At 42.9% G+C, this 15,918-nt stretch overlaps 1 protein-coding gene across 5 annotated transcripts in view; it reads right to left on the reverse strand.

The window, feature by feature from the left end:
* Positions 1-880: 880 nt before the first annotated feature.
* The window catches only part of AGAP1 (ArfGAP with GTPase domain, ankyrin repeat and PH domain 1), a 394,362-nt gene continuing 379,324 nt past the window's right edge, over positions 881-15,918 (reverse strand). For all 5 annotated transcript variants that reach the window (XM_075094139.1, XM_075094138.1, XM_075094136.1 and 2 more), the window contains 2 exons: positions 2,742-2,997; positions 881-2,252 (listed from right to left, as the gene is read on the reverse strand). In XM_075094139.1, coding sequence (XP_074950240.1) covers positions 2,049-2,252; positions 2,742-2,997 — 460 coding nt within the window. In that variant the 3' untranslated portion in view covers positions 881-2,048. The remainder of the gene's footprint in view (positions 2,253-2,741; positions 2,998-15,918) is intronic.

Here is a 15,918-nt window from a genome sequence, read left to right on the forward strand (position 1 = left end):
TTCCTTCACTTTTTGTCCACATATAGTTTATTTAGCAATTGCTGTGCTCCTCCCATCTGTATGCCAAATGAAATGCAGAGCCCCAAGGAGAAGCACCACTGAAGGCTTGGGAAATACATACGAGCAGGTAGATTTGCAAATTACTATGCTGTATGCACCTCACTGCCTTCACATAATTGCTCCTTTGCCATCAAATTCAGTTGAGTTTTCAACTTTCTCCGTGATATACCCTTCCCCCATCTTCACATTGCCATATGCCATTAAAAAAAAAAATTTAAAAAATCACTTCTCTGCCTGCCAAAAACCATACAGCCTGCTTCCCCGTGCCAGAATCCAACTTTGCTGAAAATAGGAGAAGCTGGGATCTGCCCGGTAATACCAAAATAATCAAATCAAGTATTAAAACTTGGAATTCAAATGAACTGTCCAGGCTACTTTCACAAACCATTTTTCTTCCAGAAAGAAGCCAAGTTGGGAGTCAAATGCAGCCATGCCCTGCCCGCCACGGTGAAGGCTATCAATTCTGAACTTAATCAAATCTGATCTTCCCACATCCAGAGTAGGGCTTTTTGTCTTGGCTTGTGAAAGCTTCGTGACTTCTGGAGTTACATATATTTACAGCACTGAGAAACAGCCTCTTTTTTCTTTCTAAACGGTCTCATACGCTTCTTTTTTTTTCATGCCAAACGTGCCATAATCTCCTTTTGATATGTTCCTCAAAGGCTTGTGATGGAAATAAGAGCTCACTGCTGGGAATATTTTCAATGTACAATGATCTGTAACCCACAGATCCTAACTAGTTGCACATTATTTAGTTCACATCCATTACAGTTTATAAATTAACAGAGATGCCATTTTCTGTACAAAAAAAAAATATCAATGCATATTTATGGTTTTTTTTATTCAAATAGATTTTACACACATATAATCTAGAGACACAATACAAAAATCTGTATAAGTTAGGCAATGCATCACAGGAGTGACCAAAAACTCAACACATTTACCTTGGCAAAATGACAGAACCTATTTCTGCTAGCTGAAAAAATATTAGCCTTTAATACGTTTATTAATTTCACTAAACATACTTGAAGTGTTTTTCCTTAGCGGTATTCATTATTCCTTTTTGTGTTTCATAGTTACTCTTATTTATTTTTTCCATTTTGTTTTTACACCAAGGAGACTGCAGTCAAATAACACTCAGCAACTCATTTCCTCTCTTTGGACTGAAAAATTAAACAGATACTAAATTATGACAGTGAATTTAGAAAGGAGGGCTCCAAGGGCTTGAAAGAACATGTCTGAGATAATATGATGCTTCTAAGAATATTGCAATCACATCCAAGCAATCACCGAAGCGTGCCATGTAACTACCTCCTCAGCTAATATGCTTTTTTCTCCGTGATGACTAATCATGTTCTATTAAACAGCGGTAATGCTGGAAGAACTCAACTATACAAGTGTAATGAAGCCAGTATTCTCCCCGGACAGATTAGCTACAACTGATTTGACACATACCATCATAGGAGCTTCAAACCTGACAAACTCTGTGCTTGCTTCTGATTTATGCCGTCAAGCTCTTCAGAGAAGAGAATGAAATCCAGGCGTCGTGTTTGGTAGAGGTGAAATGTACTGATGTGCTTAACTGTCAGTTACAGAAAGTCACCATCTCTCCTTCCTTCTCCTCTTGCTCGCTTCTCCCTCCGCCCCTTCCCTCCACGCTCGGGGAGCCTGCATCCTCCCTGGGGATGACCGCTCTCCCATGGTCCCAGTGCCACGCGCGGTGTGTCCCGCTCAACCCACACCCTCTCGCCTGCTTGTTTCCATCGTTCGAGAGCTGTCACTGAAACAACTGCTTTCTCTGCAGCCCCTTTTGCTCCTTCTCATCCCCTCGCGCTCTCCAGATGCACCGTTTCCGGATAGGACAGGGATGTACCGAAGGGAAAAGGGAAAAGGAGAGTTACCAGACTCACAGAGCAGAGCTGTGATGGGGATGGAGGAATATGAGGCTGCGGATGTAATTCAGGTCAGCAAATATACGAGTGAGCTCCTCAGATGATGGTGGGCATCCTTCCGCCGCTGTTGTTCCGGTTATTGTTCTTCCTGGACAAGTTTGGAGTGGCCATGAGGACGAAGCGCTCGTCAGGGCAGCCGTACTGGAGGAGAACGTCAATGCACTCCTGGCTGGAGGCCTGCCGGGCGTAGGCCAACGCCGTGTTTCCATGGGCATCGCGTGCCATCACGTCGACACCATACTACAGAAAGAAGAGATGTGTTGTTGGAAGCTGCAGTGCCAACAGAGCATTAAAATGGAGGGAGCAGGCTCAGGACAGATTAGTTTGAATGGAACTGAGGACGAGGAAAGGGAGAAGAGAGCAGGCAGGATACCAGCCTGACGACGTCAGCAGCACTGAGTCCCATACGTAAAGGTTTCTATGGGGGGAGGCTCATATGTGAAAAAAAATTTGCCACAGTGGTGTTTCCAACAGGTGCTAGGGAAATCTCTCCTTCCTCATTTCCTACGCTCTCCTTTACTTTCCATCAAGTAGCAGAAGACAGGCAGAAATATACTTTTTTATAACATTGCTGTACTTAGAGAGCATACAATGAGGAACATCTAGACTCGGCACACCAGCAAAGGCTTTGTGGAACATGCAGGAAGGAGGTTTGGGAGGTCCTGCTGAAGGACATAGTCAAGCAAAAACCCACCCAGCCAGCCCCCTCCCTGGACACCAAGCACTTACCCAAATCAAGAGCTGCACTAACACCACGTTTCCTTTCCTGCATGCCAAGTGGAGAGCAGTGCGCCCGTCACCATCTCCGCAGGTCTCATTCACCTCTTCCCGAGTCCCGTGGGCAAGGAGCAGGATGACCGTCCGCAAGTCCTCCTCGGCTGTAGCCCTCAGGAGATGCTGGCCCAGAGAAAGCTCCAGGCATTGCAGTGGGGCAAGGAAGAGTTTCTGCTCGTACTTCGCACGTATCCAGCGCTCTTTTTCTTCCCTAGAGAAGCCAAAGGAGACAGGTCACTCTAACCCAACTTTGTCAACTCTGCGAAATGGTGCAAGTTCAGCTTGGGCTATTGTTATGCTAGAAAACAGCAGTTAACCAACATGAAAATTACCCTCCTTCAAAGTTTTGGCAAGAAAGCCCTCATAGAAACAGTTCACCCGAGTCTTATCATTGCAATGATATTTGTGTGGCCCATCTCATCGTTACTGAATCATATTATTGCAATGCCTGAGATCTCTCTCAGGGGATGCCTTGCCTATGGAGTCATAAGATCACAACAGCCAGCAGGTCTTAAAAAACCCGAGGCTGCCCCAAGGACTGGCAAGAGGTCACTGCAAAAGCTCTCACCATCATAAAGACCAAAGACAAAACAGGCAGCCTGGTCCCACATTAAGGTTGTGCTGCAAAATACATTACAGAAAACGCACCAAATTTCTGTATCCAAGACCAGAAGCAACCAAGCACCTGGGCTTACATTTCAGATGGGAGAGCAAGCCCTGAAAGGGAAGCCCCTGCCTTGCTTGCAGGGGTGCTTTTTCCTTCTACAAGTTGAGTAATGTTTCCAATGCAAAAGGCATATGGATGGTTCCTCTGTTTGTTTTTCCAAAATGCAAACCACCAAACAATACTTAGAAGCACCATTTCCTCCTGATACGTCAAAGAACTATCAAAAGCCTTCTGGATGCTATTAGGTTACAGGATAACAAGGACTACAAACAAATCCCTCAACTCTTCATTCACAAAATTACCATACAATTACATGATCTAAGAGATCTAGCCCTAGACAAAGTCCCATTTAGAGGTACCTCAGGTAATCTGTCCAGCCTGTGAAAACCATATACATCACCTAAGCCAGGCAACTTGTTACTGGTGACAGATTTTCTCCTCCGGAGTACAAAAGGCAAAGCTCTGTTTATGCCTTTCAGCCGTGTTTACACTACTCTCAGTAATCTAGTGTCAGGTTAGCCCTAATCTGTTTTTAAATACTTATGTAAACAGATCCTTCCAACAGCAAATCTGGATTAGTTTTGCATCATTTCCTGGTACATGTGGAGTGACCTTGCTTTGACCTCCCTGGATGCTTTCAGGCACAGCTTCCCAAAGCATGGGCTTCTCTACCCCACCACAATTTACCTTACAAACAGGTCCAGGCTTTTTTTTTTTTCAGAGCAAAAGTGCAAACAGAAAATTAACACAGAGAGTGCTTCATTTAAATCAAACCTTTGAATGACTCCTGTAAGCTAAAAGACACACACACAAAAAAAAACATTTGGGGAGCTGCAAATTAACCTTTGATGGCAGGATCTGATAGAGAGTATCATTTCAGGTATTCCAGATGGAGAGGAGGAAGAAAAGGATTTCTGTTACTACTGCATCCTTGACTCATGGTTTTTGTGTTTGTATTTTTTTAAGGTAAAAACCGCAAACCGAAACCAGTGCAATGAAGAGGATAAAGTAACATACATGCGATTATTTGCAATGAAATGTCCATTTTTGCAGCTTTGCAACAATTCTAGGTCCAGTAACTATCTAGCGTATCTTCAAGAATGTTTAGTAAAGCTCATATGTTTTTAAAATACATATAGAGTCTGCAAATTAATCCTCCCTCTCCCCCAGACCATCTTTTGAGTGATAGTAAGTTTTGGCTCCTGTCAGAGCATCGGTTGCTGTGATCACCATGGCTTGAAGAGAAGGCCCTTTCTGTTTAGAGAGCAAGCTGTTTTACACAAGTGCCCCACTTCTAGTCACAATTCACCTTAAACCATAATGGTGAGTTATGGCATATACTGAAACAGAGACAGTAAGTGCCAAGTTCAGGCAGAGGCTTTCAGAGCTTTAGGCTGCTGCTTTACAAATTTATCGGCATGAATTTCACTTTTGCCGTGTATCACATGGAAGCAGACAAAGGCAATCCTGCCGCTCTTGGGAAGCTGCAAGAAGGCAGGAGAGACACCAACAACCTCATCTTGCTCAGGTTTGTCCTATTGTCTCAAAAGGCTGGGAAAAGAACAGAAAACCCATTTTAAAATAAATCTAACTCTGAGGAAGGGGAACATGCTGCCACCTGTATTAGTGATGGAAAGGGTGCAAATGGCCCTTCCTTAAAGCACTCTCCTGCAGTATGATCAGGTAACCCATAAATCCTCTGCATTAACACTGACTGTATGTTCCAGTCAGGATCCATCCCTTCACTGGAAGAAGTCTGTTGCAGAACTGGGCAGCACCTAAAGTGATGCTGAGTCCCTCAGGAGATGCTCACTGGCGTGGCTGGCCAGAGCAGGACCCTGCAGCCAGCATGAAGGCTGTGCCACTGGGCTATGCTCACCTAAAATTTCAACCTTCACATGTGGTTATTCTACCTTACTTCAGTTTCCTTTTTCAGAAAACCCACCTAATTTTTCTTGGCCACATGGGCCACCATTCAATTAAATTCATTAAGGCCAAATTCTACGTTTGGAGTGACATTAAGGGTTGTGGAGGGAAAACAGCAAACACTACAAACAAAAATAAAGGTGTTTTAAAAGCCTCAGACATTTGGGGGCAGCATGTCACTGACATCGGCTATCAAATGAGATGTACATCTTACTTAACTGTACAGTCTGGGCACAAGAAAAACAGTTGTTGGGATTTGCTGGTAGAAAACGAAGCTTTATCAGAGAGGTAGGAGGAAAAGCACACTCACCCACACCTCAAGAACAGCTGAAATATAGAGGAACTGTTTTTGAATGAGTATTTAGAAAGTCAACATCCATGACATCCTCCCTACATCTCTGGCACAAACCATTTCATTTTGAATAGGAAATCCTGGGGTCTTTCCTGGAAGACAGCTTCAACTTCACCGCTCGCATTCATCTTAGAAATCCTGACAACAAGACATAAATACTGTAATTGTTTCTCTGATGCCCCAATTTCACTTCTGGGATCCACAGCTTGTCTTGGTCAAGGTTTCATTTCCCCCAAGGAAGGCCAGTCCAAGAGCAGAGTTGTCAGCAGTAGATCACTTAACCTCATTGCAGTCCCCTGGAGGACCACTGTTCACATCCCCTGTTAGCTAATGAGCTAAAAAATGAATTATTAGAGCGGTCAGCAATAAGCAGGAAGAGGAGGCACAGTGTTTCATTTCAGCCAGGCTGACATACCTTTAAATAAATCAGCTGAATAAGAGTATGAGGAAATGTGAGGAAGAGCAACTAATCAGAAGAAAGACACCAAACCAATCCCTAAAAACTAAAGGAAACGTATGTTGGCTAGTAAATATTTCCCTCGTTTTCTTCCCTTAGCTGTAATCCTGGTAACTTCCACTCTAAACAACCCCCTCAGCACCAGAGACTTTCAGTTGTAGTTGTCAAAACTACACCAAGACTCTTACTGAACTTCTAAAATCCAGCTGAGTCCTTTTCTCAGGTTCTGATTAAACCCAATATCCTGGAAAGGCAAGATCATCATGTGCTCAGACGGTCCCGATGATACCTAATGCTGGAGAATGTGTGAGCCGCCTCTGCCTCATATGTACTAAAATGACTTCTCTCTTCTTCAGCAATCATGCTAGCTGCTATTTTTTCAATGCATGCGCACAAAGGAATTAATAAACTCCTAGATAAACTTAAAGAAAAAATATAGTTATAAGATCAGGTTTTCTTTGAGCCTATTACCTCTGAAGCTATGCATTCAAATCCAGACTGCCGATACAAACTTTAGACCTCACTGGTTATACAAGGGCCAAATACAACGCAGTAAGACTGCAAAATACTCTCTGGTAGCAGGAGAGGAATGAGCCACTAAGCCTTGGCCAAAAAAATACCACCAAGCTCTTTGCTCTTGCAGGACTCTCTATCACTAGTGATCTCTAAGTACGCACAGTGGTGTGAATAAAGAAATCTCTGTCACGGCAGTGATAGTGTACATAGGTAAAGGGTTATTAGAAACAGATGAAAATTTCAGTTCTCAGTTTATTTTGATCTAATTAGGTGCTTGCTTCTCAAGATAATGTCCAATTATTTAAATTACTCTGCCAGCCACATCACATCATTATTATCTCGAAACATAAATACCAGGCACTGTAAGGGGGGAGGGCTAACTAGGTAGCATGAGAGAATATAAAAAGCAGATTTGCTTAGAGCACAGCTACGCTGCAGGAGCTATGCCGTATTCTCCACTTGTGGGTTTGCACCAGAGATGCTCATTTAGGAGCCATGTCCTACACAGCTCAGCCCTATAGAATCCATCATGTGTCTCTCTCACCTCGGTTAAACATATGTGGTTTTACACCCCACAAATCCAAGCAGGGGCCTTGTACTGCTGCTCCATCCTACTCCTCCTTGCTCCCGTTCACCTCTGCCTTCAACTTCATTTGTCCCTCACATATACTTGGTGGAGGGGCATAAAAGGCAAACACAAAAAGGATGTGCAGGATGGAAATAAAAGCCATGGTCAGACAGGAACTCAGAACTGAGTGTGTAGGCAACAGTGTGTGGATGGAGAGCCTGAGAACTTGCCATCAAAACTCAACAGCTGCAGTGCAAGAGTAGCCTTGCTCTTACCAAAGAGGTAACAAGGATGACAAAAATGTTGTGTCGCTTGCTTGTTATCTAAAATTACTTACCACTTGTTAAAAGGCTTGATGAAATTTTGAAAGGTTGCATTAAAAATATAATGGACATCAGGTATTTACCACGGCAGAGCATTGATTTCCCACCATCAGAACTACTGACCAGGCTTGGTGCGGGCATTTTGAAGTGAAGTTTTATCCTCCACACCTCTGACAACACTAAAAAGCTCTTGAAATTTTTTACCTTTTCTTCTCTCTTGCTAAAGAAAATAATTCTGTAACTGATGAGGCCTCTAAATGGTCTCTCTAGTGTTGCCATGCATGTGCCGTGCCCGTGTGTTGCCATTCGTGGTTGCTCACTGAAGTACAACCGTTTAACGCAGTAGTAACCTGGCCAGCTCAGCAAGAGCACTGCCAAATTTTCTCTCCTGTTGGCCAGCTGACAAGGTTAATGCGTCTCTTCCAAGAAAATGAATTAAATCTAACCCCCATACCTCCCAAACTCCTAGAGAGTCCCAGAATGTGTCATTAGCTTTGTGGTCCAGCATGCAAGAAGCATGCATCACCTAATGACCAGCACTTGGCAGACGGTTGTGGCGGGGCTTGCCATTTAAACAAACCCCTTTGTGACGATCCCACACGCATTCGATAAACCACATCACTTTGGATACAGTTGACGATGCAACGTTGGGATGGGTAAAACAGAAACATTGGTGGGGGTGGGTGACGGGAGATGGGATTGAAATGTTGGGAAAGTTTAATGATGTTTTTAATTGCAACTAGCAAAGGGGGGAGAAGAAGAGAAGGCGAAAAGAAAGGGCTAGCAGCAAGGAATTTCCAAAGTGTCTTCCTGCCCCAAGCAAAGCAGGAACTGGGAGGAGAGGCATGGAAGAGGAGCTGGGAACAATATGCTGAGAAAACACAGGGGCTTCCTCTCTCTGCAGGAGAAGACCCCACTCTATTGCAAAGTAAGTGCTTAGCAGTTGACTGCTTCCTAGCATGCATGCCTTCTCACCCTGGCTGCGTTGCTAAGGGGGAAGGCGCACAAGCCCACCAGGGATATATAGGTCCCTGGCAAACAAGAGGGCTCCAGACAGCAAACAAAGACTGATGGATATTTATTCCTTAATTACAAAAAGCTTTTAAGAAACAGGCCACTGTAAATCCCGCCTGCTGAGGAAAAAGAGGCAAAGGACCAAGATTTATTTGCGCTGGGGCAAAGAGGAAATAAATATCTCTCTGGCTCCTGATCAATATTATGAGTGTTTTGCCAACCTACAGGGTGTTTTATGAGCTGTAAGGACAGAAAGGGACCATTAATAATTAAATAAAGTCAACCTATTAAGCTTATTACTTCTTACAAGTTAAACACCTCTGACGGACGAAGAGCTGCCCTATAGGAAAGCTGCAGATAAGCCAACCCGTGTCTTGTCTTGGACGCTGGACCAGGGCTCTCCAGGCCAGCAGTGTAGTAACCCAGCCTGTAAATTATTTAATTACTGCCTTGGCCAGGGAAGTTATCCGGCTGAGAATGGCGTTCAACCCACTGTCAAACCTGCAAAGTTTTGTCCACCAGCAAAGAGAGACAGAGACAGACAATTCACTGTCATAAAAATATTCCAAACTGAAGTTACTTCTCCTATCATCAGACCTATTCGAGCAGCCAAAACAAAACACTGTCCCAAAAGACATGAATAAAGGTGGTTTCCTATCAGAAGCATGCCCATAGCCCCTCACACTGTCAAGGAGCTGTTTTCTGAAGCCCACAGGTCAGGATCTTCTCCACCATTAGTTCTACTACTACTTTTTTCCAGTTTTCCTTTTATAGCTGTGTGTTTAAGGAAAAAAAATGCCCTACTGTGTGTGACAGACAGAGATCGCTCATACGTGCAAAGTTGAACGTGCTTCTCAAATTAATCATGTCTTGCATGACATTTACCAGTATAATTGTAATTTGGATTCAGCAGAGCTTCTCCACTTTCTTTGCCCTCTCTTCTGACAGTATCTCCCTGCATAGGGCTCCAAAATAGCTGTTATTTCTGCACTTCTAGGTTAGCCTTCCAGTGATGCCACAGAGTAACCAGCAGCTCTCCCTTAAGCATTAAGACACCTGCAGGATTTATTACTGCACAACATTAATTACCAGCCTGGCCGAGACATCAAGGTTTACTGATTTCAGGCTTGTTAGATAAATATCCTGCAATTGTGGTCTCTGATATATCACATAAAATTGCTGCAAACTTATGTTTTCATTGCGGAACACTCAATAATTTTTAAGGTATACTCAATAAAATATATCACATCTGAGGTTTATTCTGTAGAAAGTTAAGCAAAAGCTATGTGACATACAACAGTAGGGAATACTGCAGATGCTAAGAAAAGACTTATTAAGTTGAGAATAAAGATTCTAAGTGTGACAACTGTAAGCCCAGAAAGCTGGTTAAGTCTTTTCTCAATACAAATCCAAGCCTTTTTTTGTTCCATGCAACTATCTGAAATTAAAACAGTCCCTAGAAATTTAACAAAAAGCTTGAAGAATGCCACAAATTGTACCTTTCCATTAACTCCAAAAGCCCCAGAATTTTTTCAAACAGCACTGCCAGCAACATTTAGGAGGAAAAAACCCTAACAATGGTGAACTCTAAGGATGTTAAAGACTTAGCTTGGTGAAAACAATTTAAAAAAGCAATGTGAACAGTTGAGAAGATGGGTTTCTGCTAAGATGTGCAGGCCTTCCACCCATCCTCTGCTGGCCAACAGAAAACTACTGAGTTCATGATCCGATTCCTTTTACCTAAATATTGATATGCAAGCATAAAAACAGCCATGGAAAATTTAAAGCAAAGCATACCATTGTGCTGGCTACCAAAAAAAAGGCTAATAAGTGAGTTATCACTGTGTGGTTCTAGATACGTACATGGACTGCTTCCATTTCCTGGGTGGTCCACCTCAATACTTGGGCATACTAAAAATATCGCCTTAAAAAGAAAAAAGCAGCCAAAAGGTGCTCTACAGCTGTTGCATGGAAATGCAAAACCCAATGAGTGTATTTGCTTCTTGCTTGTTTGCAGTAATATATATATATTTCCTGGAAACAGTAATTGCAAACATGTATCTAATGCATTTCATTATTCATGTGTAACCATACTTAACCTGATGTCTTAAGTGTATAAATCAAATTGCATTGTCCCAGTACCTAACACAGACTGGAAATTTCAATTTAGAATTTGATATACAGTCACTCAGGTTAGGTGATTCCATTAATGTGCAATTTGTTAACACTAATTTTCTCCTATAAGAAAGCTATACTTAATGCAATGTTATTTTAAATATAGCCCAAGAAATCATTACATACTCCCCCCCCCCCCCTTTTTTTGGGGAAAACATGAAAATTCCATTTGAAATCCATTTTCACGCAAAACATGGAAGTAGTTTTGAACAGATAATGGAACTAAAAATTAACTACTAGGAAACATTTTGTGGAAATGAAGGTAGTCTGTTATCTAAGTTATGTATGTCTAAAAAGCTGGCTATTTTCACTCCAAATCAGGCTTCTGCTTTCATATTCGTATTAGAGGAAGCTCTTGTACAATATTCAAACGTGGGGGGAAAGTGACATACAAATATTTCAATGCATAAATCTCAATAATCTGTGCCAGGTGAGAGACGGAGCGAGGTAGCCAAGTGAGGTTCCCACAGACCCTGAGTAATGTGGCATGTAACAGGGACGTACATCAGCGCCGTGCTTTCCAGCGGCTCCTCCCGTGATGCGACTATCACAGTGCATTAAGGATACCATAACAGTCGCTGATGTGATCTGCTTTGGAACGTATCACATCATAAACAGATGAGAGAAGAGAAACGGAGCTTTTCCTCCGCTCGTAGTGCTGTAAAGTGGCGAAGTAGCGTAACTATGAGTGCACCAATGCCTTATAAATAATAAAGGTGGGGGAGGGGGAACTCCTCCAAGGTCTACCTGAAGGGCTGACAAACTAGCAGCATAGACATTAAAGATCTCAAATGAGAGCTTGCTTAGCACAAAAAGGTGACTTCAATGATCCAAAATGCAAAAAATATGTTGTGGGCTGTAGAAGGTGGATGCAATCTTTACCTGAGGATCAGGAGCTGGAAAGAGGACAGTCTAATTACAATACTTCACCAAGACCTTCAAAAATTTTCTTGACAATTTTGATCCTTTGTTACCAATAACTCCTATAGTTTGGGTTACAAGGAACAACAAAAGCTCTTTCAGTGGGCTTTAATATTATCTTAATTCCAGCAGAAGCAATAAGATGATACACTTCGGAGTATTTGGGGAAAAAAAACCTCAAACGTTACACTGAATTTATATAAGACATAAAAGAGAAAATACAAGTAATAAACATTGTATTTGAGCATAGACTGTGAAGAAAAACACATTTGGAGCAGCAAGCAAATTAAAACAAATGCTTGCTCTGCGCAAGTCAGTAGTGTAGAGCAGGCATGTTTGCAGCTGAAGGTTTAGAGCGCTGGGAAGTACCCGGACCATCCCCTTGGGCAGCACTTCTGTGACCCATGCCCTTCAGATGTTACAGGGACCTCCCACTGTCCAACTCTTCCCTAGTGACTTGGAGTTCTTGCCTCTGGACCCCTCACCTTCCAACGCCTCCTCATTGGCAATTCCAATATATCCCACGCCCTCCTCTTCCTCTCCAACACACCTTCCCTTCTGCACCAACACACCTCTGTCTGTTTCACTACACTACCTCTAATGGTTACTTCTTCAGCTGCTCTGGCCACCTCTTACATCTCACCGATGCCAAGGACTCTACAGAAATCACTAATGTCATCAGACCTTTCCATTAGTCACATTTTTTAATGACTGTTTTTATATAATAAAAACGATGCCTGTCTTGGCGAGTTAGATCTCCTGAGGTATTCCCTCCATTCAGCAAGCAATGGAACTTCCCTCTACCTCAGTTTTAGTGGGCTGCAGATGTTTGATGCCTTTCTAAACCCACAAACAATTACTAGTTTAAAAAAGGCTGTTGGTAGATCAGCTCACATTTCTGAAAAAAAGCAAAGGAGGTGAAGAATTAACTTCAGTAACTAAGACTGAAAAAGAAAAAAGGCATGAGAAATCCTGAGCAGTTAACATCCACAGAAATCCATGAGGTTTCCTTTCTACTCAAGAAATGAACCTCAATGTTGGTTTTTTGTTTGCATATTTTCAATAACAGGACATGCAACATCAGGGTTGCCCAAATGTGCCCCAAAAGGCGAGATAAGACATGGACTCGGCTTTCAAAAGACACTCAAGTGCTCAAGTACTGCTGAGGCATTTCTAATTGCGCACCTCTGCCTATTAATCACTTGCAAACCTTTAGGCTCTTATGATTTACAAGCCATACGGTTGGTGCTTAACAGTGGGAAACCTGCATAAAACCTGACAGCAAAGAAAATCCGCACTGGAGACGCCTGCCAAAAGTGGCAGCAAGTTCCACTTCGAGAGCACCTCCAGAGAGAGGTGTGCAGGGATTTAAAAGCCTGGTGCCAGAATTAAAGCCAGAATTAAAGAATTAAAGCCTCTTGCCTAAGTGCACTCAGTGTGCAAATGCCCTCTCAGCTACTTGCCTGCAAATCCCTCTTCAGGACACATTTGGAAATTATTTTAAAAAGATAAAATATCCCTGATCTGTTACCAATTAGAAGAAACATGTGAATATTGTTTTCTAATTTGTGACTCAATCTTAAAAGCAAAGTCACTGAAATAATTACATGAGCTCCTGAATATTTCTATTGTGCTCCTGAAAAAAAAAACCTTGGGTATGTCCTCTTCTGCCCAATATGCCCCAGGGCTGAATGTATCAGTAAGTACATCAAAGCCCTGAAAGTCAACTGCCAAAAAATTGTAATTTCTGGTTTGTGGCAGCCACAGCCCAAGGGCTGCCAAACTGATTAGTTACCTCCTAATGGTCTTTGTGCAACTTGGGTTTGTGGCAAGGAGGTGGGAAGGAGGAACAAGCCAAGGAGGATAGAAGTTGAATAGTAAACATGCAGTGCTTGAGTTGTCCACTACAGAAGCGACCGCTTTCTAGCTGGCCACTGATGTATAAGCTGTAAGCCAGGATTTGTAAGAGTGGCGATGCAAGCTTCTTTTTAAAACCCGTACGCCGTGTGACTTGAGCGACTAACTCCTGAAAATTGGTAATTTCCTGGTGGTTAGCAGGAGAAGGTCTGCCAATGGGAAAGCAGAAGCTGCTAATAAATTTATAGTGCGTTATATGCCAATTAGACCACTTCAGCCCTTCAAGAGGCAGCACCACCAATCAGGTTATCATTCCACAAATGTACTCTTTAGAGCTGATCTCATCACAAATCAATCCTGCATTTAAAGTGCAATTCTCATTAGTATTACCCAGGAATGCACTTGTGAAACAATGCAAGCAGGTATTTTTCTTCTCCCCTCTAAGTGCCCTTCCCCAATGGCTTGTGCACAGCTATTTACTTCTTGTACGCAGTCACGTCTGAACTTCAAATGGTAAATAATCATTCTGAATATCACATTAATTCTGCATCGAACCAGATTTATTACACACGTCTTACTTGGGAGTTTCACCGTCATTCACAAGCCATCCGTGAATCTCTTGGTTAAATTACATCCTTGTATCTAACCATGCACCATGCAATATTCTATCAATACCGTGACTCAGAGCAGATCCCTCAGCTTCCTACCCCATGACATCCACAAGTGCTAAGATACCCGATGCTGCTTATTCGGGCATTCAGAAAAAGGAAAAATACAGAAGCAGAGAGAAATAAATAGTCCATATGGTTTAACTTCTTCAGCATATGTACAGATTTACATTAAACCTCTGGTCACAGCTTAAACTACATGTAGGTGCTTATAGTCTATGCAGGCAACACTGTGTTTTGGATGCTTTGCAAAGGAAGTTTGCTTTCATTTTCTTATGAACAAGGCTAGAAACAGACCTTAGTTTGAGCTTTGTAGCCTATGGCAGAACAAAGATGCCTCCTGGTCAGGGACACAAGGCAACCCGAGTCACTAGTAATGCATTTTCCTTTTCTTTTCCTTCTCAAACTAGGCTCAGACCTTGGAGAAGTGTACCCAGAAACCTGACCCAACCCTAGGTGGCCTCTGCATATTTCAATTCAAAATTACTTCAAATTTGTTCTGATTGAGCTAAACGCTTTGTGATTTGCTCTCATCAGCTGCCACAGCATGAGCACAAATAGCAGACAAACGTCCTATGACTGTAGTTGTTTTGGCTCTTAGCACTATGAGGTGTGCTTGTGGGGGCTGAGGAAAAGGGTCACAGGATCTTCTGAGCTTGTGACAAGAAAAACAAACCACCATAGTCTTTCATGGCACTTTGTCCTCCTCCTCCTACACTGGGATGCCCAAAAGTATCAGGACACAGTAGCCAGTGCTGGAAGCTCACCTCATTGCACCTCCTCGATGGATGTAACAGCCACATTACATGCATGTAAGGAACAAGAACTCTCCAAAGCAAGAACTAACAAAGCAACCTTCATTTCCCTGCTCCCTCTCATGTGGAGCCAGGTAAGCTCATTGTTAGTTGCTGTAGGACCAAATTTTACTTGCCAAATACCCCCTGCCCCCACTCATTTTAAATTTTGTGGAGGCTTTTCACAAAAAAACCCCCACACCCTAAGAAGAGCAGTGCACGATGCCCCAGCCTTGGGCTGTCACCTGCATCTTATTTCTACTTAACCTCTTAAATAACATTGGAATTCACTTTGTCCCCTGATGGGCACTGTAATGAGAACCACCTGTCAATCACGGCTCCATTAGCCTGGACAGACTTTTACTTCCTGAAACAATTTATTGGATTCCCAGAAGCAAATGGACCTTCTTCCTTTTGAGCCTGGTTTTTTGGGGGGAGCTATTCAGTGGGAGCGGGTCTCCCTTCTGTTCCTGCTGAGCGGTCATTGTTTCCCCCGTTTGCTCATGAAAACAGTTTCCTGAGTTGACCCACCTCTTCGTGTCCCGGGCAGGCCGAGTGTTTGCCAAAAACTTCTTTCGACTGCTCAGTTCACCGGCGCTATACAAAACCCGCCAGCTGTTTCCAGCCACTGGGGCAAGGGAAAAAGCCAACCGTACTGTTAACCCCTTCCCAACAAAAACCCTCTGCGGAAGGAGGTCTGCTTGGGTTGGGTGGTTGGTTGCATGCAGAGGGCTAGAGGGGCATGAGCCTGTCATCCTTAGGGCAGATGAGCAGGGCTCTGAGGTAGCTCCTTCTTACTTCGGAAAGACAGATCCGCTCTCATTTAGTGTGAAAACTACATATAATTTTGTTTTCCTCTTCCTTTCTCTTGGTTACACTCAAATTGCAGCTCAA

Source organism: Phalacrocorax aristotelis, chromosome 5 (assembly GCF_949628215.1).
Source record: "Phalacrocorax aristotelis chromosome 5, bGulAri2.1, whole genome shotgun sequence".
Taxonomy (NCBI): Eukaryota; Metazoa; Chordata; class Aves; order Suliformes; family Phalacrocoracidae; genus Phalacrocorax; species Phalacrocorax aristotelis.